General features: G+C 40.7%; 1 protein-coding gene and 1 long non-coding RNA gene across 2 annotated transcripts in view; one reads left to right on the top strand and one right to left on the bottom strand.

Annotated features, from left to right (window-relative positions):
* Positions 1–6: 6 nt before the first annotated feature.
* Positions 7–6,745, top strand: LOC130154297 (uncharacterized). Its single transcript, XR_008823679.1, has 3 exons — positions 7–4,294; positions 5,169–5,318; positions 6,013–6,745. It is a non-coding gene; the product is annotated as an uncharacterized LOC130154297 (long non-coding RNA).
* Positions 6,746–11,440: 4,695 nt separating this feature from the next.
* Positions 11,441–26,827, bottom strand: part of ATP10B (ATPase phospholipid transporting 10B (putative)) — a 60,501-nt gene continuing 45,114 nt past the window's right edge. The window contains exons 15-23 of the mRNA XM_056350484.1: positions 26,506–26,690; positions 22,868–23,180; positions 21,641–21,717; positions 21,011–21,136; positions 19,450–19,650; positions 17,612–17,692; positions 17,395–17,499; positions 16,755–16,942; positions 11,441–13,776 (exon numbers count right to left, since the gene is read on the bottom strand). Coding sequence (XP_056206459.1) covers positions 13,272–13,776; positions 16,755–16,942; positions 17,395–17,499; positions 17,612–17,692; positions 19,450–19,650; positions 21,011–21,136; positions 21,641–21,717; positions 22,868–23,180; positions 26,506–26,690 — 1,781 coding nt within the window. The 3' untranslated portion in view covers positions 11,441–13,271. The remainder of the gene's footprint in view (positions 13,777–16,754; positions 16,943–17,394; positions 17,500–17,611; positions 17,693–19,449; positions 19,651–21,010; positions 21,137–21,640; positions 21,718–22,867; positions 23,181–26,505; positions 26,691–26,827) is intronic.

The raw sequence follows: 26,827 nt of genomic DNA, 5'->3' as shown, positions 1-26,827 counted from the left end.
CCGAAATCAGCCTAAGTTTTTCTGACCATCACGCCTGTTAATTTTGGCTAAGCTCTTCCATATACAGGGAGTTATCTGCTCCATCCAGGCAGGTCTGGCAGCAGTTATTCCATGGGAAGTCACTAGGTTTCAGCACTACAGACCGCCGTGATGCTCCGTGCCTCAATCTTCAGGTGGGCTGGCGGAGCAGAGGAGGTTATGAACTCACTGAAGAATAAGGAGTTCTACATACTAGGAGGTATTTAATAGTATGGGCAAAACTTAACAGGTAATTCTTTGTTAACATAAGTACCTGGAAAAACATACAACTTATCTAAAATAATATACATAAATACATGCATACATATATCTGTATATAAATCTTATGGGTATGAATGTATATAATTCAAAGCAGGGATACTGGAAATGCACACCCCTGATCCCCAGGGTTACAGTATTTCATGATTACTCAGTTTAAATCCTCCCACTACCTAACTACCAGGATGAAAATTATTTTTTGGTCCCTTTCCTCCTGTACAGTGTTAATTTTTTAATGTCAAATGCAATGCTTTTGACACTCACAAAAAGTATTAATTTGTAAATTAATTTATTTATAGGCTTTTCTATAGAGTTCAGCACCGTCAGTTCTGAATGCCCTTCAAAAGTTGCTAGGTGACACTGTCATACCTCAGTTTGATGAACAAATGAGAGCTTGTAATATTGGTGCAGTGACTTCAACCAAACATCCTGCTTTCATTTTGATAGAGGCTTTTTTTTTTTTTTCCCCTGCAAATCACTATAGGTTTGTTACGAAATGCGAGCAAGCTCAAATTATATTTTTCACCAGTTATTATTTAGTTCATAAAGAAACTGGTTCATAAAGGCAATGCAAATCTTTCAGTGTTGTCTTCATGGAAACCAGAGCAAATTCACATATTTGCATGAGCAACAATATTCATAGACGGATCCAGAAAAAAAAAAATAATCACAGCTTCTAACCTGAATTGCATTTATCAAAGATGTAGCTAATTCCTTGTTCTCCTGCCTGCACTGAAATGGAGTACAGCTACCTGGAGGGTGCATTGTCTCTGTAATGCTCCTGCAGGTTCAGGGAGGCTGGTTAAAACCCCACATGTGCAGTGGAGCTGGAGCCAAGGTCCTGCACACAGAACAGGAATGTGTGTGTGTACATACCTGCTTGTGAACCCAGGACAAGAAGTCGGTGCTGACAATATGGATCCTAATTCAGAACAAGCATACTTTTTTTCTGGCTTCTTCCCAGAACCATAATGTATTAGTATTAGAGTTTTATGGCATGGAAGGATGAAAAGAGCAAACACCCTTTTATTCACATATTTGTCGTCCTTCTGTTTTGTTTTTTCTTAAACATTTCCCTCCCTGTTCTGAACTGTTCTGAAATAGGAACATTGCTACACTGACTTGGTGTTCACAAGGGTTTCCACTTACGTGGGATTTGTGAGAAATGTGTTTCTAACAATTTTCCTGCAGGCAGGAACCTATGGAGCTGGGAAACGCCGCTCAGTGGGGCTCATCTGCAGCAAAATTGTGAGTCTGAAAAGGGGCTGTCAATGGGCTTTCAAGGCTTTGGCCTGGCTCTCTCTGGCAACATTTTTGTGATCCAAATTGGCATCCATTGGAGATGTGTTCCTGTGCAGGGTAAACAATAGCTTAAAGCAGCTGCTAATTACCTCAGCTCGGCTCTGTTCCTGCTTTTCAAGTCTAGGTACCTCCTTCAGAAACAAGAAGCAGAAGGAAAACATCCAAGCAGAAGAATCAGAAGGCAAAGGAAATGGATGGGGATTGCAAGTGAAAAATTAATGAGGAGAGACCTCGTTTCACAAAGCTTACGTAAAGCTGGGCTGCATCTGTGCGAGGAACAGTGACCCAGAAACGGAAATCTGTCAAAATGTAGAGCAAGGTGCAAAACTCGGTAGCCTCTTTCCCTCTGGGATGCACCTACGCTCACAAACAGGAAACCCTTGTTTATGGCCCCTGTGGGCTCACCTGTGAAGCTTCTGCTTCATTTTCCCTCCCCTCTGGCAGGTCCCAGCTCAGGAAGCAGCTGGGAAGGACGTTCGCAGAGAAAGTTGAGGCCGAGTGAGAGTCCACAGAAACTGTGCAAAAAAATCTCACATTTGTTTGGGAATATCAAACCTTCTTATGAATCTATTTTTCTTCCATCCATTCATCATATAAAAAAAAAAAAAATGTTGTATATATAAAAGGTAAAAACCCACTTAACTTCTGACCAAGATGAAACCCTTTGTAACACCACTGCTGCTCATCTGGCTGCCTGGTGAGAATTCCCTTTCTGGAGAGCTTGGGATTGTTCCCAGCATAGATAAGCAGGTAAAAATCTGTGTTTGCAGGTGTAGCAGAAGTCTGCAGAAAATCATTCTTGCTGGAGGAAAAAAAAAAAAAGGGAAAAAAATAAAGGAACCTGGATAATACCAAAAGGGATGGGGAATATTTCTCATTATTTTACAATTCCAGCCCTCAATTATTGGGTATCTCCTTTTGTAGCCAATGCTAGAAGAAAAAGACCATTAGTACCCTGCATGACAGGGCTGATATTCTCACCCCAAATGCTTGCTACTTAATACCTGACAAACAGGACTCTTCACAGGTTCCCAGGAAGAGAGAGGAGCATCTGCAGGAGTGCCAAATCAGCTCGTTAGTCTGAATGACACCTCTTGCTTACCTGCCTCTTGCACTGAGTGGAAACCCAGGAGAATTATTTAAAATGAAAACTTTTGTCTTCTATATTAAGAACATCTTAGGTAATACTGAGCAGCTCACTCTCTGCTATTAACGGGTCTCCAGGTATTAACACAGCACTTATCTCTCCTGCCAGTCTTTGCAGTTCAAATAAAGGGATCGAGGTATCATCTGCTATTGCATCGCATAAGCTTTTACTCCGACAAGCATCATCTGTTAGATTGTTTCCAAACCAGAAAGGACAGCTGTCAGCCGCCTCCCAGAATGGATTCAAAGGCTATAATCACGAAATCTTCTCCAAGAAGTTGTTCAAAGCTGGTGCTTATTGCTCTTCAAAAGACTGCGAAGACAATAAACTAGTCAATTTACTGGGAAAGGTGCAATCTGAGTATTTAGTGTCTCGTTAATATTGACTGGCAAGACTTAAAGGAATTGGAATGCCATGGATGTCAGCTGCTAGACTGGCAGGGCATGAAGCAGTGATGACAAATATTTGTAGTTTCACAAGAGGCTACTTCTACTTTATTTTCCAAGGTGTTAACTGCTGAAATTAATAACGTTTAGAACTTGCACTTTACGAATCCGTTCAGATTTCTCTTAATTGCTGTTTGTTCTCAGAAGGCTGCAAGGAACCCCCGCATAATAGCAGGGATTTCTCCTGATGAATCTGATCTGGGCTCGCTCTGCATTTGGTGCAAGCATCTCCTGCCCTCTCCGACTGCCCCACTTCTGCCGGCATCCCAGCCAAGTGATGAGTTACAGCATGCTTATCCTCATATCGCTTCTCCCAGGCTGGCCAAAGGATTGTTATTTTCACTTACAGCCTGGGAGAACACCCACAGAGAGACGGCTCCCCACCTTCTGGAAGGTATTTAGCTTTGTCAGCATCACTGAGTGGCACCCGCAGCTGATGAACCCTGAGGTGACAGGTTCATCTTCCCACGGGAGAGCTGCCCAGGGCCAGACCCCCTGGGGGACCTCGGCTGATGACCAGCCTCACCCTGGTCAGTTTAGGGTATTTATGTATTTTGCTTTTCTTTAAGAATGCTGTTGCAGAGGGAGAGGCTATTAAACCACCTGTGGCATCATTAGGTCTACAAAAATACATAGTTCCTAAATTCTGGTTTCTTTCCATTTTAGCAGCATGTTTCCCATTTTGCTACAGGCACCTGAGTCTTTCTGACCCTGGGACCCCTGCGCTGAGGGAGGAGTGTCCCTAGGGGCTGGCTCAGGAAAGCCTGGGTAGCCAGCAAGTGACTTCTTAACCTCAAGATACTAATTGAAATATGCCCTTGAGTCATTTCCAAGTCGGGTAACAAAACAAAAAGCCCCAGAAGACCTGGAGAAGGGTGGATGTTCAGTAAATAACAATACCTATGAGACGGTACTGTTGGTGACAGGAAGATAGTTTCAGTTGATAGAGCTTAAAATCTTAGTGAAAGTTGTTCAAAACCACTTATGTGCAGTTTCTTTCTCAGAAATCCAGGTGAACTGTTCACTTTCCTCTTCCCAAATACCTGATTATTTCGGAGAGTTGAACGATTAGTGACTTAACAAAGGAAGAACTATAGCCAAGGTAATAACAGTATTTTTACAATAAATTTTCAGCTTTGCCTTTTGTGAGCTGAAACAATCTTTTTGATGGTGACATACAATTGATTAGACCTAGATAAACAATATTAAGCAGACAAAATATTTCTTGAATGCAAGCATTTAGGGGATTCTGAGTAATTTCCTATCCCTTATCATCTTTAAAAGGATTTTCATTTATCACTGAACAGCTTATCTAAATAAATTGCAAAACAGAGATTTTCCTGTAAACCATTGACTTTGACTATCTGCCTTTTTCAAATGCAACTGATTTGCACTTTAACCTATTTTCTGCCTCTTTTTAGGTGATTGTAACTTTCCAGTATGAGAATAAAACTTTATTATATGTAACAAATAGAGCATATCTAAGGACATGCTTTCAACAAAATAGTTTTCAAACTTTTGATGTTTGTGGTCATTATCATGAAGGTTAATGATGATAGGAATAATAGCAAGCAATAGGTGCTGAAACTCTTACAATAAAAGAGCAGCAAAGTGAATATGAAGCTTTAACGTACCAACATTTCTATGCACCTGTTATCCTATTATTTGAGTCACTCCACAAATTCCATTTTGCTTCAAGATTTCTGCATTTTTATACCAAAAGCATTGTATGGAAAGTCAATATTTTGAAAATGGACCGACCTCATATTAATTTTGCATCATGATAAAAGTTTTGCCATAAGCCACATGATTGCTATTAAATTCATGTTTCTATTTCAGTTGATTTAGAACAAAAAAAAATATTTCTATATACTGGGGTGATACAGAAATCCAGAAAATCAAGACTGTAGTGAAAGTGATGAAACCAATTTAGTTATTAAAAAAGTGCAAATATCTAAGAGTTTCCTGTTTCTTAGTACATACAGGACCTTCCTCTGTGCCACTGAATGCAGCAGAGGCTTTGGCATTGACCTCAGAGGGTGGTGGGATGCTGCCTGCAGCACAGAACCCACCCCTCCTTTCACAAGAGAATTCTACTGCCTCCTCCAACCTGCACTTCAAGTCCGGTATGTGCTAATGAAATTGCTCTAATAAATGAATGATTACTGATCCAAATATAAAAACACAGCTCCCCTCAGCAGAAACAAAAAATGATGAAGCCCTCTGACAATGAATTCTGTATTTTAAACTGCTGTGATTAAAAAGCCAGCTTCAGAAATACATAATAAATATAAACCAGAGAGAGCTCTTAGAGGTGGGCTATAGCTGATATCCCTGTACAGCCTGTCTTTTAGTTTCTGTGGTTGCTAAGATACTAGCAGTATTACCTTTCACTATGTCTTTGGGATTTGAAGATTTATATTCTTGCCTACTGTAAAAGTCTCCTCCATGTATTGCATCCATACCTTTACCTTCACCTTTCCCTTCAGAAAGAGTGGGTGGAGAGTTGAGGTCGGATTCTCCGCAGACATAAAGTCTCAGACCTCCAGTTACTCCAGTGGAGCACTACTACCCTCCAACCACTTACAATCTGGCCTGGTAAATGCAACTGCTTTATTTAGAAATTAACAGTTTTGAGGTTGTGTCATAGCAGGTAACGTAGACTATTCTGTAAATGCAAATAACTTCACCGTCCTAAAAGATGCCAAAATTATTTATGTCAGGGTTCTCATTTTCAAAGTTAACTTTCAAATTCTACACTCAAATACTTGCTTGCCTCGATCAAAATAAGTTTGATATCTAAATGGTTTTGCATTTTAGTGCCCTAGCATCAGCCTTGAACCATCACGAAGCCTCCAGGCTGAGGAAGTTATCGCCAGGATTTTATAAATGATGATGTCCATTTCCAGGAGAACTGAAGATGGAATGATTCGAGAGAAATTCATCCTTTAAAGTTCGTCACTCTCACTAGGCATGATTAAACACTATATGATTTAACATTATTTGCTGATAGAAAATCAAAGCATTTGCCCCCAGTATGCTGACATTTACAGCAGTGGAGAACATTTGCACATTTTATGCTTATAACAACAGATGAGGTATGAAATGGATTCTGATAATGATTTGAACACCATGGCAGTCTTGTCATTTATCACAGCATATGAGCTTGCTTTGGATCCCTACCATTATTGTGATATATTTCTATACAGTAGAAGTAAAGAAAAGCTTTATTCCAATGATGGATAGTGGATGAATTTCAAAATTCCAGCAAGCAGGTCCTTTTCAAGCAAGCCCCACTGTAGTGCTACTATAATTTCTCACAGGGTTGTTTGTTTGTGGTGTTGTTGGAGGGTTTTTTTTGTTTGTTTTTTGTTTTGTTTTTTTTTTAAATAAAGACTTGGATGGACAAATAGCTGATGTGGATTGTCTGTAACTCCTTCCTACTTCTTACATTTCTGTGAAAGTATGATCTATCACAAATAAACAGTTATCTGGAGTAATCTCAAGAAACTGCAAACCGGTCTGAATTTTAAATGAAAGCAAGTCAAATGCACATGTGGTGCCAGAATATTCCTTTTAAATAAGCTGCCTTCAAAATCAGTATTAGGTTTTAAAGTATTTATTTGGTGTGTGCTTGGACTCCTTTATTGAAAGATGCTGGAGAGTTAGATTCCTTTGGGTTGCAAATTTTAGCTTTGGGGTTTTTTTTAGCTGAGAACTAATAGCTGCAAGCACAATTCTGGCTCTTTGATGTCTCTGGACTATATTCCCTCCTTACTGTGAAATTGAAGATTATGAAAAGGAGCAAAGGATCTTAAGAACAGATTCCCATAATTTATATACGTTCGCAATTTTTGAGAAATCATATTTGAATCTTTACAGCATTACCTCCGCTCAAAATAAGATTAAAACCAAAATCATTTTAGCTTACTACAAGTGTGGGGCCATTCTTCACAGTCCTCTGCACTTAACTGAGAACGTGCATGGATGCATACTTTACTCATAAAACATGTTAGATAGACACTTCAAGCCCTCTGAACAATGCTTGAAAGAAATTAAAGAATTTTGTTCGGAAATCTCCGGAAGGCCTTGGACAGGTTCATGTTCTTCCTTTACCATTATGGTGTACTCCTGGTCTTATTAGTCCATCTCCTGCCCTAACCCACATACGCAGTAACAGAATGAGGGTTCAGCTCTCCTCTTCAAATCTTGATTTAGATCAAGACATTACTGGCCATGAGCTGCCTAAACGTTGTGAAAGAAGAACCGTTCAGATTGAGCACATATAGATGTTTGTTCTTCCTGGAAAAAAGTCTTTAGAATTAAAGTATTAACAAAACAAGATAGCCTTTAATAAAATCTAAGTTGAGTTCACCTGATTTTAAATGAGCTCTGTTGACTTGCCTGCAACTTACTGATTAACATTTGTTATTTTTTGAATAAAAACAATAAATGTGCAGGAGTTCCCTAAATTATCCGTTTGAGGTTAAATCGAAGAATATTAGTAAACCAGGGAGGAACACCTGCATAAAAAAGGAAGGCCCCAGATCTGTTTTGGCTCACCTTCCAAGGTATTGGCTAGTTATTTTAAATATTTTCCAGTGTTTGGGAATTAAACATTCTTTCCATTTGAGGTTCTTTGGATGCCTACTGTCTCACGCAAGGTACAATGCCCTGGAAGCTTAGATTACCTGCTGCCCCCCCGGAGCAGCGCATGGTACCACGAGCACAGCAGCTCTCTAAGTCAAAAGGAAAAAGGCCTAAAAACCTAAAGATCCACCTGAGAAAAGTCTCAGGTGGTAGTTCTGTCCTGCCTTACAAGATTTCTCAGCTTGGTTCCTGAGGAACCATAGCACGTAGCGCTGAATTGCCCTCATCTTGCTCACTGTACCCAGGCCTAAGCCATTGCTGGAAATCGCTGTATCAGGTACTAGAAATCATAAATTAGGAGGAGTTTGATACATCAATAGAAGAAAATGATAACAAGCCAAAAATCATGTACAAGATCCTGTCAGGGTCACTTATGAAAGAAAGTTGAAAAGTGCAACTCTGAGGAAGACCACTTGAGCGAGGCCGAAGGCTGGCACAACCCTCTAAAAATTGATGTCAAGAGAAGACTCAGCCTAAACTCCACCCAGGCCCCACTTAGGCTCTGCCCATCATTCATATGCAATGAGATGTTGTAATTACATGAATAATATATGAGATGATGTTGCAATCATGTATGTCAAATGTATAAATTAGCCTGTCTCACACCTGTACGGCAGAGCGAGTTTCTGTGGGGCGAACCACCTCCTCCCCTGCGCAGAAAATAAATATCTTGCTGCTAAAAGTACAAAAAGTCTCTTAGCAGTTTTCTTCATTCCAAGGTTTTTCGGCATCAGACGCAGCACGTTCAGCTGGAGAGGCGGCTGTGCGCGCTGAGGGACTGCAGGCAGAACGGGGAACAAGGTCTGCACCTCGGAAAGAAAGCATAACCCAGAGCTCTGACAAGTTTGTCAGGGTTATCTGAAGCAGCTGAAGAGGTTATGTGGCTGTTCTGCCACCCTCATGATGAGGGCAATAAGCTGTGACAGAGAACTGGCCCCCAGGGTGGCACTGATGATGCCTGACACCGTGCCCCCTCCCCAGCTCTTGGCTCAGCTTTGTGGGGCTGGACTGATGGCAACGGCAAAGCAGCAGCTAATGACATGGTTTCTGTGAAGTCAAGGTCAAAATTGGGTTTCCCTGGAGCCAAAACTTGACCTTTTAGTTATAGTGATGATCATTTATAGAGCTCTGCTCTCCTGCTGAAGAACACAAGAACCAGCCAAGTTCTTTGGGCAGTAACGTGGAAAGCAACTGCGAAGGGTGCCTGGTGGTGGGAGCATGCTTCAGCAGGTGCACTGGGGATGGTGGATAAATAATCATCGCCTTCAGTGCCTTCTGACAACAGACAGCTACCCCTCTGGTATTTTTGGAAAATAATGATTCAGACTCTATTCAATCTCAACCTTGATTATGTAGCTGAAAAAAAATCAGGTGTATTAAAGAGCTGGGCAGCAAGTTCTGTTCACAGTTGTCTCATGTACCAATAATTGCAGCGAGTTCCAATCACCAGCTATGTCAAAAGTACTTTATAGATCTTCAGTGTTATTTGGTCAGCTCTCTAAATCCCACCCCCTGTGATCATTATCTTCAAGAGGCTCTTGTCTCCACGTTTATATTTTTACTCATCAGTGCCACTTACAAGTACCTAATCATGCCACATCCTGCCTACAGTTACCTTACTCCTAAAGTAAATAGCTCTGCACTCACCACCTCAAACTGCAATCAAACAAATGAATTAAACATTGCAGCATCAGCCAACAAAGTGGCAAAACACACAAAATTCGTCCTTGGGAAAAGTGGTTTCTGTGCAGGATCACGATGCACACCTATGGCTAAAGAGTTTGAAACTTGGTTTTGTGTTTCTGAGATATATAAGAAAAGAGAACAAACTGCATTCCTCTCTCTATCCCACCTGAATATTTCTGGATTTTAGACTGTTGTTTAGTTGTTGCTGATATCTAGCCGATAATCAGCTGTAACTGTCTAAGACCACATCTCCAACTTGCTGTGCTGGAAGACACCAATAAAGCGCAGACATGTGTATGCATTTCCCTCGCCTTATATTAAAAAAACACTCGAACAACTTACCTCTGTTGAGAACATGACGGATGGCTCTTTATTGACCATTGCAAGCGGCCTGGGATTGCATCTGTTACTCAGCCAGCAGACCTGGTAAGTCAGCTCCTGCTCACCTCTATATGAGATGCCACCTTCAGTTTGTCATGTAGGTATAGCTCTGTATAGCTCAAAGCACCGTCACTTATGCAGTATCATTATTATAATAACAACATAGACTAAAATAGAAAATATGCATCAATTCCACAAAAATACATTCATTTCAGTGTTTTATAGTCCAAATGTACGAAATGTTGAATATCACCAGACAATACATTAAAAAGTGAGATGCCTGTTCTGTTGTGAAGCATTCGCGTTAGAACTAACGGAACTTGTATCTTGATGGTATTATTAAATATGTCTTGAAATAAAAAAGCTAGCTTGGAAATCCAGACAGGTCTAAATAACCCATTTAGTAAACACGTTTCCCCTCTTGCAAATGAATGCATCGGAAGGCTTGCTTTCTTGCTGTAGGTTTGCTTTCATTGGAAAACATTTACCTCTAGGTCCTGCTTCCCAAAGGGATTGACAGTCTCATCTAATTTACCTCATGATCAAAGGAAACTGCCTGCTCACCATCTTTTGAACAGGAGATAGTTCACAACCACTGCTCACCCAGGAGCATAGGAAAGATCACACTGTTTAGCAGTGAATGTAGGTCCTGAACTATGGCAGCATCTGCTCTGGGGGAGGGCTGGTGGCATTATCACCCAGGAGGAGGAGTGTCAGGGGAGAGCTTTGTAAAGCTGGGGAGCCAGCTGGGATGCAGAGGCCAGGTCTTGCCTGATGCTGCCTTTTGTTTCTGGTTGTTTCAGCTTTCTCTTTCCTCAAGGATCAGGGATGCTTTTCCTCTATGTTGCAAATTCTCCAGGTAAATGGATCTATTGGACCATTTTGTTATCATCTACCACACACAGAATTAACAGATTGTAAGTCTAGCTGTAGAATTATTTAAGACAGCCATGCAAATTTGGATTCTTTCTTTCTTTTAACTGAAGTAACTATTTTTAGTTACAGCCTAGAAGCTACTTAGAGAGGGACTGCCTTCCACTTCTTTCATCCCCTGACAATAGCAGGGACTCCATCACTATAGAGCTTTTAGGGACTATTTTGCTGAGATAATAAGCAATCCTTCCTTCATTCCCCTTCTTAAAAGGACCCTCCCTTAACTATATGTCATTTCTGAACCTCAGCCCAACTGTCAGGGCAAAATGTGTGGCAGAACAGTTTTGCAGAAGTTGTGATGAGAAAACATGAAATTAATTTTTGACTTTAAATCCAGAGATGTTACAGATCTTCCAGATTTGCTTAAACATATAACCTGTCTGGCCCTTTTCCATATATGCTCAGTCCCACTCCCCACCCCTATCCCCCCTTTAGATAAATTGTTATCTAGTTTTTATGATAAGCATGATAAGCATCCCTACAGCATAGACCACTAGATAGAGGAGTGGCCTCCGAAAACGTGGGTTTGTCACTCATGGATGACAGTAGGAAAAGTGCTCTTCTGCCTCTGCTTCGCTCCTCACAACAGCACAGCAAGTCATGACCACATTACATTTATTACTATAAAAACACTTCACATTTTGTAATAAAATTTATAAGAAATTGGCATCTTTAAGTTCAAAGGAAATGGACCGTTTAATGTAAAAACGTGGCTGTGAATCATAAAGGCTTGATCTGGTCCTGTCACCTAATGTCCATTCCCAGCTCGTGAGTAAACAACTGAGCAATCTCACACTCCATTAACAATAATCTCAGCTATGCTTAATTCCCTTCATTTTGTACATCATGCAAAAATTATCTTTCTGAATTGTTTTACAGCTGACAATTAATACTTTAACAATTGCAGTTCTAGGTATGCTTTTGCTCTGCCCGCCAGAAATCCCAGTGGTAGATATGCTACTGAGTTTTGCCTGAGTTGCTTTAAAGTAACATCTTGAAGACTCTACTTACAGTAATTATTATAACACAGAGGTTGAATTAATATGTGCTAAATAGGTTATTAAACAGATCACACATTGTGATAGGTAGTAAATAGCCAAATTAAACAGCTAAATTAATATAGCATGTATAAAAAAGGCTAAAAACCTACTTAAATCAGAACCAGTGACAGATTCACTAAAGTACAGCTGACTGGAATCTAAAATATAGTTAAGATTTCACCCCACATTGTGAAGAAAAACTTGGGAAGTGGTGTTAACTAGTCAACATTTCTATAAGAAATACCAAAGTCACCTTTCATTGCATTGCAATAAGTAGTGATGATGGTGGCATTTTTTTTTTTTTCCTGCATCTTTTTGCCCTGAGATACAGAAAAGGATGAAGATATTATGCATATTTTGGTCATTCTACACTGTGTATTTTGCAATGTGATTAGTGACCTTCATATATTGCTTGTCAAAATCTCCATTATTGAGATCTCCATCACCTACTGAATGTAACCAGCTGTGGGGAGGAGCATGATTTATACTTGATTGAATGCAGTGACACTACATAATAATCTAAAGAATGGAAGGAAAAAAGGGAATTTCTAGATGAAAAAGCAAGGACAACTTTAGAATTCTAGAACATAAATCCTTGCATTTGACTTGTTATATCTGTCTGTTTTTGTAGGTATGAAGAAGTAGACTCCACTTATCCCTGAGTTATCCTGTCAGTTCTTGTAGTTCAGTGTTTGCATTCTTCTACTTCATAAACTCATTTGTCCTCTTCTTAACAGCATCAGGTCAAAGCACTGCCTGCATAAAAATACTGAGCTTACTGTTCAGGGAAAACAGACAATAGACCTGCTGTTGCTATATGTATAAAGTCCATATATTAAAAACTGGAACATTCTCTAGTCTCTTTCCAATGCTGTTATTCTGCAAATTCCTTTAGGATCAGGAGGTAACATTTTTTCCCAGGCAGAACTGTGATTTTTAAGTTAGTAAGGTCTTTTTAAGACTTTGATAGTAAAAGCTAGAGTGGGATGTGTTGCTCTAAGACTTGCCTTAATATAGAACGGATTCTCTTTCTATTACCTCAATAGCATAATAACATTGAAACATCACCAGTACAATTATTCTCTATTACCATGAAAGAAAAATATTCCTGATGAAAGAAAGTAATTGTACATTTCTCAGCAACTGTGTGATGTTCTTGTAACATTCCTCTAATGAGACAAAACCAGGAAGATCAAGAAGTCATGTCATGACAAACCCAAACTGTATATGCACTTAGGAAAAACTGCATATTAGAGATGTTACTGCACTACTCCAGATGCCCCTCTCTCCTTTTGCAGTCAGCATCGTGGTTAAGTAGAAATAGACATTTGATTTTCCCTATGGTATCCTTCTCCCCACAGCCTGTGGATCCCATCTCTGAATGTTTCTTCAGAGGGTCACTGCACTCACAGATCGTCGATGGCTTCCATGATTAAAATTGTTAGTGTTATCTTTCATCAGTTTGCCACGGTCCTGTCCAGGAGCTGTTCCCCTGCTGGGTACAAGAGGGTAATGGCTGGAGAAAGGTCCTGCTGAAGAGCTTGTTGCAGTAGTTTCTTCCTCTGCCCACTTATTAAAAAAATAGTAGCCTTCTTCAGGTGTCCACTTCCTGAGAGGATTCACCTCAGAGGCAGCAAGTACCTGACCTGTGTCCCTAGGAGACACAGCTGCTGCTGCTGCACGTAAAAACGGCGACACACATAAATGGCTGCTATTTTGGTCAAGGTCATCATTAGATGCAGGTGATGCTACAGGTGCACCAGAAGTAGTTTGTTTTCTTGATCTCAATTTCTGGATTTCAAGATCCTTTTTGTCTTTAGGGAGTTTATCTAGTTGCTGTGCTTTCAGAATCAGAGATGCTCCGTAAGTTTCTCGTAGAGCAAGAATAAAGAACCTGATGAAAGAGGAAGAGAATGGATTCTTACCAGTGGATTATTTCCATAATCTGCATCACATAACACAAATCCAGTTGCTAATTTTCTTGATCTACAGGCATCTGGTAGACACCTTATACCTGGTAGATGAAAGCTGACTCCTGGATCTTAAAGCAACATTTAACTACACACTTATCTTGACCGGCAGAGTCAACAACATGTATATAAATACTGAATAAACGATAATACAACCACTTGATGGATGAACAGTGCAAGAAAGATACAGAAGCTCACCAAGAGATGCAATATTTGAGAAGACTGAGATTATATTTATACTGCCAAAACAGGCTAAAGCAGGGATCTTATTTTGATGGATATAAACCTAGAAATTTAAAAACCTCAGCTTGTGGATTTTCTCAGGAACCAGCAAAGGAAAATGTGTCCTACCTGCCCTTTGTAGGACAGAGAACTTATGTAACTATATACTGTGTGCAGTGAGAGAGCACACGTCCTCTCTCGTCATGTTAGTTTTGTCTGAAAACCAAAGTCTCTTTCAAAGCATCTTTCTATATGATTTGACCTTTACATAGATGGCCTCAATATGCATTTTAAAACAAACGTGGGGACTTTTTGAAATTGCATTAAGAAAGCTCCTGTCTTCACATCCTGCTGCTAAATGTATGCATAAATAAGTATGACAAGATTAAAAAGCTTAACAAACTAGACTATGTACAGAAAGGGAGTCTAAGGCAATGGATTTCAGACCTATCTGCACGAGTAAGAGTGGATAAATACATATTTGCTGCACCTGTGCTCAGGCTGGTCAATCCTGTAGCATCTCAGGTCTGGGAATTGTGCAACTGCTGGTTACAGCTTGGCATCGACGCATAACTACAGAGAGCCCAGGTCAACCTGTGTCTAGCTGGTGTGGATCATCTTGTCCTCTGAATCTTCTGTGCAAGTTGCAGGTTGGTCAGACAGGAGGCCAGAGCAGGGAAAGAGAACTATCTCCCATCCTGTGAACTGCTTTTATTTGCTCCCGCCCTTGCCTTGAGACCTGCAGAGTGTGAGACTTGGTTACCCATCGGGGTGCTGCAGGGCTTCCCAGCAGACCACAACCTGCCTTCCACAGCTGGTTCGTATGGTGAAACCCTCCAAGAGACACGGTGCCTTCCCTTGCCACTGAACCGACACGAAATTCAGATCTCTTCCTCTCAGACTCAGACTCAGCACGAGGTTTTAGTACCTCATGCTGTGTAGTTTGCATCCCAAAACAAGGTTCAGCGGCAGGTTTGAGATGCAGATGCACAGAAGATGCACCGCAAAGTACAGCTGGTGCTTCGAGAACAGCCTGCCCATAGGCAGGGTGCAGGCAGGTCCCCCGAGTGCCTGCAGCATCTCAGACACACCAGCTAGCACAGAAGGCAGTAGCAAAAGGAAGAGTCGAGAAGAGCAAGGATTTAGCAAAACCTCTAGAAATAAATGGGAATCTTAAGGCTCCAACTGGTTTCTGAAGGAGATCGGGAGCAGACAGTGTGGTGAGATGAACCAACTGAAACTTAAAATTCAGTGCATTTTAACAAAGGGTGGTTTCACCACTGCTGTGATTTGCCGGCACAGCTAAGTTGCAGCGGAAACTAGGGGGTGGATATTCTGTGAACTGAGGACTCTGCAGAAAATAATCTGGGGTACCTACATGGAGGAACAGCAGTCCTCCAACTCTGAAGATTATAAGATACAAATCTTTAAGTTCAGCATCCTGCTGAGGCAACAACTATCTTAACCTTGCTGAATTCCCAAGATGGAGATACAAGTTCTTTAACCACATTCGATGTACCCCTCAGTAGAAAACTCAGGGTCAAAACTGACACTGTGAATGAGGGCTGATCGGAAAACAAAGACCACAGAGGAGTAAAACAGGGTGGAGAAGGATGCCCTGCCTAGAAGACATGAGACCTTACTGAGCTACGTGTTGTTTAGCCTGACCTGAAGTTATATAATGTAACATGAAATCACAAGAGCGTCTCAACTCACATGTGGAAATAATAAAAATAATTTGAAGAAAAATAGTATCTAGTCTTGAAGGTCCCTTTTTAAACAAAGGCTCAAATTCTAATGCCTTAAAGCACATACAAAATCAGATACTAAAAATATTTTTCCTCATTCTTGCAATACCAGTGTGCTGTGCTACTTCATGACAATTAGGATGAGGAGACTAACAAGACAGTCAAAACCATTTCTTTCATTGTCCAAGCACAAATAAAGATTTTAAGTGGTGCAACTCAGACAAACCTATCTGCTTACAGAATGATTAAGGTATTAAGCACCAAAAGTAGTACGGTTACTATATAATACATGGGAACATAATCATGATTTTTTTCAAACGGTTTTCTTTTTTTTGGCAGCCTATCAGAATAATTATCCCTCTCCAAATACTCTTCAGCCTCGGTTACCTTTAACATACCTGATTTGTTGCACCGAGCAAAACTAAAATTCCAGATGCAGAAAACTGTTTCATGTAGAAACATGTTCTTAAATTCGGTTGAATAATGTAACGTACACTGTACAATAATGTAAGTACACTGTAATGTACTTCATCAAAGAGAATACATTTTGTAACTCTCAAAGCATATATTTCAAAGACTTGCTTTCTTATCTTCATCAGCTAAACAACATTGTGTTTACGATAGTGAGCAATTATGTAGCAGATTTGTACTGGTAAACTTTGAAGCACCGCAGAAAGAAAGATTTTCTTGATGGGAAAACAAAAGCAGTAGATCTGTAGTGACTTATCTAGGGTTATATAACTGAATAAATTAATGGTTCATGAACTGGAAAGTTGAACCCGGGCATCTGATTTCCACTCTTATCACTGATCCCTGTGTAACACATGTGCATGACACATCACATATCTATACACATCATTATTGTTATGTCACTCAAATGCCTATAAATCCACAAAATGAAAATCGAAAGGAAAAGGGTGCAGCATTCAAACCTTGGCAAGAGTGCGATGGCCGGGGTGATAAGACACAGTAAATAGAAGGTGGGGTCTGAAAGCTGTTTCTCCATGATCCAGTAGGGGTTGGTGGGAGGGTTGCAGACCACGCAGGCGGCGTTGTAGATCAGAGAGAAGATGAGGTAAAACACCACACTGCCCATCATCGCCGCCAACTGGAACAGGGTCTGTAAGCAGGATTGCATGAAATGACTGATGCTTTTGAGACCCTGGCTTTGGGTATAAGACAGGAGGATACAAAGACAGGTTGGAAAGAACATATCCAGTAAGTAGTCCATGTTACTGAATAGTGCAGTAGGAGAAATACCTGGAAATTAACTTACAAAACAACAGTGACAGTGAATACAGTTCTTTAAGAAACACATCCGCATAGATAGAAGTACGTAAAAATTGTGTACTGTCCTGTCCAAGGGCACAGTAGAAGCAAATTCTGTTGTCACTCACAGGAAGGTGTTATCCTGAGGCTAATAACCCTAGCACCTCTGAAATCTCAGTGCATCTGTTACTTTTTGTGACCCAGAATTCAGGTAAATGACCCTGAAAGACAATGTCATGCCTACGCAGTATGCTATGTTCACAAAAGAAAAAGTCACGTGAACAGGACAGGTCAAACACATACCCATGTTTTCATTTCTAGAGCCTGGTGCAAGAGAATGGTCAGGAGGGAGATGGTATTGATGGGGTTTCCAAAGGAAAACACATCTATGTCAGAATCCTCGTATGTCTAGAAAACAGGCAGATAGACTGTGATGAACCCTGACTTTTCAGAAGTGATTTTTTCTGTTTTTTTTCAGGAAGATAGGAGAATGAGAGTATTAATGACCCTGGTTACTTACCATATAGGGGACAAAGAAGCAAACGAGGCTCTGATAGAAGGCATCCAACATTGTAATAACAAAAGTTGACAGCTTGTATATCTGCAGGAGTTCATAGATAACAGTCATTGTAAGGGGACGCGCATCTCTAGTCTGTCCTGCGGACATAATTGCTGTCTGTTTCTCTTCCATTCAGACTACCATTATAGTTAGCTGGTCTCCCTTCATGAGTAAATGCCTCCTGAGCAGCTGCTACAGACTGAGGGCTTATCTCTGAACAGGCTTTTCCTCTGTGTTAACTACAGACAGACCTTAGGAAGACTAACCAGCCAACTAAGGGTCTTAAAAGCCAAATGTCTTGAATGCCCCAACCCTCCCCAGAAGACCCCATCTATCAAATTCTTTTTCAAACAAAGCTCTTCCTAGAGCTATAAAATTGGTCAAAAATCCTTTCTGTTAAGGTTCCACTGAAACATCTATTTAGTGCCATTTTAATTTGACTACTTGTCATATTTAAACTTATCTAGTGACCCATGCGTCCACAGCTCCAGTGGAGTGGGAGAAGGCTGGGCTCCTCTTGTTTCAATGCAGACAAAATGTTGAAGCAACAACAATGACCTCTTCAAAATGGTAAGGAACATATATATTTGCATATATGTGAGGTCTAAGAGCTCCTAAGAAAACAGATGGAAAGTCCTACAGAGAACCCTCAAATTCTGCACTCCCTTGCCTGAGTTTTTCAAAACAACATTAAACATGATAAGAATCAGCGGTGTTCATCAGTGCTAAAAATCACAATCCAGGATAATAAAAGTAGGTATTAGGAAAAAAGGAGGAGAGAGAAGAATTCCTTAATACCTTGCAATTTTGTGATTTAAAACTAAGGCCACTTAAATTTTTACTCACAAACATTTTCATAGTTTCCTATTCAAAATTTAGGAATTTAGGAATAACTGCTACTGTACTGTATGTCTGTGCCAAACCAGGTATGTACGTCTGTATATGTGTGCTCCTCGCAAACATACAGAGGTCAGACTGGTTTGCTAAACCTGACAGGCAAACTGAGGTAAAAACATAACATAATCCAGGCGTATTTTCTGAAGATTACCAATAATGACTAGTCAAAGTAAAAGAAGCAAATAAATGAATGAGTTCATGCCTGGAACAGTCTAGACACCAAACTGTGACAAAATCCTTTATGTATTTCTGAACCTGAGAGTAGAAAAAAAAATGTCGGGCTGTTTATTGATTTAAGGGTTTGTGTTTTCTTGTCGGTTTTTGCTGTAGTCTTTTCAATAAACTTTGCTTTGTCAGTAGGTTGAGACTGCGAAGCACCAGATCTGAGCAAAGTTTAGGCAGGGACCATCTAAATTATTTTACCCTCATTCATTACATTTCTCATCGTGTTTTATTTATTTCTCCCAATGTCTTCACTGAGAAATTTTCTCGATATATGGCATGTACATATATACGTACACACACATATTTGCTCCCTCATCTCTTCTTCAGACCAGAAACGCCAAACACAGGACAGATTCACTAGCACATCACTTACTATAACGCAGCACATCGGTACCAGACAGGATCGCTCCATTTATTTAATGGCAGAATAAACTTTCCCATTTACATCTTCCAACCATGACCAAGCACCCAGCCTCACTTCCAAGGAAAAACTTCAAACACATGTTCACCAGTTCTTCTGACAGCTACAATTATACCTTCTTTTAGTGTATGTCAGTAAACTAGAAACCATAAGTGGATCATTTGATTCCAAGGAAGTCTGAATTCTTCTCTTCCTTCCCTCCTCACAAAACCAAAAAACTTGTGGTCCTTTGGCTTATCAAGCAATCAAGACATACCTCTGAATTTTGTCCATTCTTGTACAACTCGGGCAAACCTAGAAGTGTTTCTGCAGAAACATCTCTATCCAGGACTCCAAAGAGAAGAGGGGGCACGGAGGTGAAGAAGAGGTTGAAAAAAATCATCTGCCAGTAATCTATCATAGTGCTGCCTGAGAACCCGCAGAAGAACTGGTACCAGAAGAGCAGGTTGACGTAGCTCTGTGAAGCAGATACAAACAGTACATCCTGTTAGGAGCTGAGCTGTGGCTCCCCACACGTGCAGCAGCACATCCTTCAGGCTGAGGTGATTCCATTTTTCTTTGGGTTGTGGGAACCGTGAAGCTGCACCTTTCCTGTGGCCTCTCCTTTACATCCCCTTCCTTTCCCCACGCCTGCTCCTTACTGTTACAGCTGATCTCAACCTTTTATTTTGCAATGTACAGATGGTCTATGTCTTACATAGTTCCACCTGTGAGGTTTAGGTAGTACATTGGTTATTGACAGAGTCTCCCAAGGATGCACTATTTTGGTTAAAGGTACCGTCAGGAGACAGCTCTGCACTTTATTCCATAAAGCAGTGTACCTTAAAGGTCTACTTCACACCGATCCACTGTGATACAGCTTTTTCAAAGCCATTAGGTTTCTTTAAGAAAATAGCAGACAATAATGAAGTAAGCTGTTCACAGCTCTGAGCACCAGATTTTAAAATCCTTTTACAAACCAGTTGTCTGTGCGGAATCAAAGGCCTCCTGCTCCCTAATGGTGCTGGGGAGATAATAGAGCAGCATCATCTCAGTCTGGAGAACTACTTCGCATTGCAAATAAATATCCTTTGAACTCTAAAAGGATGCCCAATCAAGGAAAAAAAAAAGTTTCCATTTCCACTACAAACTTTAACAGTGATAAGAAGTAATTTTTATTCAAAATTATTACAAAAAATGCAGATACTTTCAATTCTAAGTAGTCTTTCATGCTCAGAGTGTATTTCATGTCAAATGGACTTGTTTGCACAGTCTTGTAGAAACTGTATTACTATCAGCTTTTTCCACTTTACATTATTCTTCAATGCACAGCTCATTTGCATATACATTAAATTTTTAATAAAAATGCCAGATATGACTGCATCATTACTTGCAAGTGGTTCCTATCAAATTAAATGCAAAAATTCAGAGGTTTCACAGGCAACCAATTCTTAGTGCAGAGTCATCTTCTACATTGTAGCACTAATAATCTGCTCTTCCTTATGCAAATTTTATTTTGAGGCTCATGGGTATTATTAATAAAGTTTCTTGAACTACCATATAAAAGTTACTAAGCCTCGAGTCCTTTTCCCTCTGGAATAATGCTATTTCAAAATATATTTAGAACCCATATTTTCTAGAATGCTTTATGCAGCACATTACTAGGAAGGGGGTAGCATACTATAAACTTGCAAAGTGAAGAAACAGGGGTGTAGCTTCATAAAAACTAAGACAATATAGCTTGCAAACACCAAAACGAACACACACACACACCCACCCCCAAGCCCTGGATTTAACCCTTGCTAGGATGAAAACTTACAGAATTTTAATAATCTTACCACATTTTTGTAGAAAAAGTAAATCACCATCTTTGCCAGGCGAGCATAACACCAATGTCCATGGACAAGAAGCAGTTTTTTGAGATGCTTAAATCGGGATATTGCAAAGTCACTAGCCATCACAGCCTTTGGTAAAAAGCATAGAAGTAAATTTACAATATATCTTTTCCCCACCCAATATGATGAAATTTGAACACGAACATTGAAATTATTTCTATTATTGAATACTCTAGCAAAAATACACACCTTGGGAAAACAGCTGGAACTTTCTATCTCTGCAAAACTCTCCATCTTAGGAGAATGAGGAAGGGAGATGTGTGGGAAAGGATTTGGGGCTGAAAACACTTGAAAGAGAATCAACAAAACCCGGAAATGCTGTAGCAGAGATGATTCAGAAACCAGGTGCCAACCTAACACTGGACAGGCATCTGCTAATTTTCCAGGCTTATGAGCAAACACACGTTTGCCCATGCATGCTAATTGTTGGCTCAAAACACTTTTTTGGCTGGACCCATAATTATAAACTGAATTTTAATTTATGACAGTAATGATACCAACTTGCATTTTTAACTTACGAAGCAGCAAGAGACTGCATGACGAAAGAGGAAAGGAAATAAATTGAAGGGATACCTGCATGCCTTCTTGGCCAGATATTCCAATTCCAACATCAGCTGCTTGAATCATACTTACATCATTTGCACCATCACCTGGAATGGGAAGACGGGAGGGAATGAGAAAGGTGCAAGAAAGGGTGCTTAATACAAAATGCCTGTATCAGTACAAGGAAAAGAACCCCTAGCCTTGCTAATGATATTCTACATTGCATCTTAACTAAGGTAACTGATGCTGAGCATCAAGCAATCATGAACTCTAGGCTCTGATCTTGGTTGGAACATTCTCCTTTACAGGAGATCTAGATCCACCAGGGCTAAGGTCGACATTGGGACCAGCTGGGTGGTGGCACAGACACCCTGACACCATCTACGTCTGCCTTGTTTTGTATATTTCTGCTTGGTGAACTCCATATGCTCAGCAACATGCTTTGCAGTGCCCTACTTCACTGAACTCTCCAAATTATATGATACATTTGATTGCAGCTGACAACGTAACAAGCCCGTTTCAGGAGTTATTCTGCTCATTTCAACTTGCAGCAATATATTACATACATAAACAAATGTCCATGGAAAGAACAGCCATGGTTGCTGCCTGCAATGCAGAGACTGTGAATTAGGTTAGCTGGTAAAGCAAAATAAATGAAGCAGGAGGCTGAAAGCTTATGTTTTGAACTCCAAGGCAAAGCAAGAAATTTTAAAATACATCAGACACTTCCTTTTCTGTTTGGCCCACGGAGGTGTATTTTTTAGTTTTAAGTCATAAAAATCAATTCTGCAAGGATTTCAGGGGGATCACTTGCCAAAAGTAGAGCAGGAAACTCAGAGCATTTCACATTATTTGGAGGTAAAAACCAAACAACTCAGTGCTTAATACCACTCTGGGGATACCTCCATTTTCACCAGTTGGGAAAGTCTGACAGTAAAAGGCCTTTTTGGAAAGACAAACCAGTGACTAGTGTTGACTGCTTTCCATGCCCAAAGCACGGGGATTCTGGAGGGAATGTGTATACATGCTTGTACTGGTGTGCATGAAAGGGACTGCTGGGGGGTTCTGAGTGTTGGGTGCCTTCATTTTGTTTAAATGTTGGGTGCCAGATTTGCTCAGTGAAAGCTGAAGAAAGGACTTCCATATGTTTTTTGATCAGGAAGATTATACAATATATTGTACAATATAGTCCACGCATTTCCATGACTCATAAAGAAAGGACCTGTTTCAGAACAGTGCGGTTCAGGGTGGGGGTACCTATCGACAGGGTCATCACTCCGAGCTGCCTCCGGACGAGCTTGACCACCATGCTCTTCTGCAGCGGGGTGGACCGGCAGCACAGCACCGAGCGGCAGTGCTTCGTCAGCGCCAGGAACTTCTTCTCCAGCCCCCCCTGGAAGATGACGTTCAGCGTCCGTCCGTCAACCACCAGTCCAAACTCAGGGCTGGGGGCCTCCTGGGCTGAGAAAGATGCTGGGATAATGCCAAAAAGTTTCCTCTGTGGTTTTTCAGCCTCGTAATTCTTCCTCACCTCTTCCAAGGTTAAATTCAAGAGAGATTCGCAAGTTTCCTGTGAGAAAACAGAAGTGGTTCTAGAAATAGTTATCTCCATCTCCCTTTACAGCACAGCACCTTACAAAGTCTGTGTTTGTATGATCGTGCCGGTGGGTTATAAGCCTATCAGATAAACATTAGGGAAAACTGACTGAGAAACACACTAAATCATCAGACTGGAGATTATGCCAATGGCGTCATCAAATCCTTTGGTGAAAACACTGCACATCTTATCAGCTAGTTAGCTGTAGTAAGGAATGATTTTAAAAGAAAAGAAAAGAAAATAATCTTCACATCAGGAGGACATATTTGTAATTTGTGATGCTGAGAGTTCAGAAATTTAGAAAAAAAATTGCTTTCTATTCTAAAGGAGATTAAAAAAAATCTGGTTCTGATATGAATGATGTGAGATACTACAGCATTTTCTTCCCTCAGAAATAAACTGCAGTAGAGAAACAAGACATTCAGATTTTCAAAATCACCCAGTAACTTTTACAGTTTGGCTTTTTCTAGGTCACAAATCAGGTGTGTGTCACTGGAACTAAAGAAATAAAACTTTGTATTGCCCAGCAATGTGCCTCAAACTCAGCCCCTGTCTTTCTCTCTTATCAAACCTGCTTCCTTTTGGACCGAATTCACCTCTTCGATGCAAACAACCAGAAGTGACTTAGTATCAAACACAAACAGATTTAAGGGGTGCACTTTTACCTCTCCCATACAGGTCTCCTAAACTGGCACACCACTACCAGATAAACCCCAGAATGATCTAAAAGTTGTTTTGCTTCCTGTTAATGCTAAAAGTCCTCCTTCTGTGGCATGACACTGAATACCTGAGGAGCTAATCACTCCCTTTTCTACCTTTTCTGTCAGCTTTATTGAGTGATGATTCAGTTCTAAAATGTTATTTTCACTTTATGTTGCATAAGGTACATGTGTAGGATGTTTGCAAGATTTAAATTACACTGAAGTGGGAGGTTCTGGAATCAAATGTACCTCTGATATCTAATAAAAAGCTGCATCTAGACTGCACACTCAAAACCTCTAAAAAGTGTTGAAGAAGCATCGGCTTTCTGTGAACAAACCAAAAATCGTAGCGGAAATTCTTGGTTTGCCTTGGCTTGCCTTTGTAAATGAATCCTCCAAACTCTCTTTGTTCTGCTTCTGCCTGGAAGATACTTAATTTTCAGTGTCTGAATGAGCTGTTGGACTCAGGGGGCAAACCGAGTCCCTTCCCACTGAAGGCAGTTCAAGGGTTAACTTTGGCAAAATTAATGGGTTAAATGCTTTGTATGCATTATTTTTTTCCCCCCAACTGCTGCCATTGGGAGACTGCCAGAACCAGCGTCCTCGGCTGCATTTTGAAAGGGAGGGAACTAAATCTTATTGTGGAGCGACTCCAGTGCCCCCTGGACCACACGTGTTCACACAAGCGCCCATACGTGCGCAGCTGGCACCTGGGCCTATGGAGGGCCGTATAGGGTGCTATAGGTGAGTGCATGTGCCTGTGTTTCCTGGAGCTGGGGTGGTCCTGCCTGCAGCATCACTTCTCTGACAGAAACCATCTTCTAATTTCCATCCTAAATGTATTCATTCTGCCTTCCGTTAAAGCAGATATGCGTATCAAATGAAATTACACATTGAAGCAAGGAATGTATTCCATGCCAAATTCCATATCATCTTTGCGTGTTTCCCTATTTCCATGACATTAAAAGAGACAGACATTTGCATAGGATTTTATTCTTGTTTGGAGAACTACTAACTGCAGACAAAAGCAGCTAGAAAGTAGGCCATCTAACTGCTCTATACAAATTGCCTATCACAAGAAAAACAGTCTGTACTTTAACTATGCTTAATTAATCCTCACAATAGCTTTATAGGGAAAGGCAAGCTTGTATCAGTAAACCCTCTTCTGTGGGGAGAAAAACCGAGGCAACTGAGATCAGTGCCTTGCCCACTCACAGGAAGAACCTGCATCCCCACCTCATCCTCCTGTCCATCCCGGGCAGGGCTTGTCTCATGATAACTGCTGGTATGGCTGAGCAGGGGTCACCAGCGTACGCCTGATGAAAGGGACAGGGCAGCACGCTGGGAAGGGGCAGTGGCTGCAGCCTGGGGCACCGCGGGGGCATCCAGGGCTGCTCAGGAAGGAAGAGCTCACTAGCAAGAAAATGACAAAGGGCATCACAGCTGGCATTTTGGACCCTACTTCTGGGCTTTAGAAATGATCAGGGCTGACTTCTCCTTAGCAAACAGGTCTGGTTTCACCATGATGCCTGAACTTGCTTTTCCCTAAATCCACCTCAGAAAGCCATCTGTCCCACCAGCATGCCCGGAGGGGCAAATCCTAGGCTGTGCACAGTGGTGGCCATTCTGTGTCCTGAAAGCGAGGCGTGGTTTTCCTGGTACCCTACTTATGTTGCTTCACAACCTGCAAAAGCCAAGGTTGCTTTTCTGAAGCCTTTTATTTTCACCATCCTTAATGGCACTTACCCTCTTTGAAAGGTAGGACTCTATTTTCTCTCTGTACAGATGGTTTCAGGAATAGCCATAGATTGCACCACAGATTGTTCCCTGTATTTTAGTGAGTCACAGGAGCTGACAGACACGCCCTTGAAGCGATTATCCTCATTTTGGAGTAAGTTTGCTTTGCCTACTGCCTGACCTTCTATTGCCCACGGAAATTCAGGGAATATCTGTACACATCCACAACTACGTGCACCACCACGGAATGTCAAGAAAGTGACTGTGTTTTTAACTGGCTCACAAGAACTATATTTAGGTTTCCAAGAAGGTAAAATGCTGCTTACACAAAAAGATACTGGATTAAATTGTTCACTAATAAATAATTAAGTCTAATCCTATTAGGGGACATGCAACTAGGAAGTTCTTAATTCAATTAAATCTACACCTGCATAATTTTTCCAGACGGACTCATACAGCACTTTCCAAATGTCTTTCTACAGATATCAACTAGGTTTAAAATCTCATTCTAACTGAAATTTCCATTGCAAGGTGAAAAGCTAGATATCAATATTATTAAGGAATCAGGCACTTAAACTGCATATTACCTTCTTTCTAAAGCTCACTATTCAGGTAATTTTTTGAAAGAATATTTTCATTTGGAAAAATCATTGTATTTTAATTGAACAAAACTCTATATAACTGTCTTGTGTTTTAATTCATCCTGATATATGTGGTCTAAAGAGTTCCTGGCCTAACGTTGCTACGTGGGTTTTTCGTTGGTTGTTTTGTGTTGAACGCAGCCTGAAGCAAAACAATGTCAAGCTGCAAGACACGAAGAAAGGAGAAATTGCAAATTCTGTGCTTCTCTCTGTACTCACCTTATTTTCGGTGTTAATGGTGAAGACGGTGTCTCTCTGGTTCAGGAGTTTACAGGAATATGCAATGTTAACTGCTGTTTCCTGCTTGTCTCCTGTCAGCACCCAGACTTGTATCCCGGCTTCGCGAAGTGCAGCAATAGTGTCAGGCACTCCATCCTGCAGGCGATCTTCAATCCCTGTTGCTCCTGGGGAAACAGGAAAAGGAGTAGCGCATGAGTTTTCTTTCCTTTTGGAAGTCATGTTGCTATTTTCTTTTTTCAGAATTTTGACTCCCAGTTGTGACCCTGAACTTATCAAGAGCTGAGCCAAGGCATTGCCCAGC

Source organism: Falco biarmicus, chromosome 8 (assembly GCF_023638135.1).
Source record: "Falco biarmicus isolate bFalBia1 chromosome 8, bFalBia1.pri, whole genome shotgun sequence".
Taxonomy (NCBI): Eukaryota; Metazoa; Chordata; class Aves; order Falconiformes; family Falconidae; genus Falco; species Falco biarmicus.
This window is presented reverse-complemented; position numbering and strand designations above follow the sequence as displayed.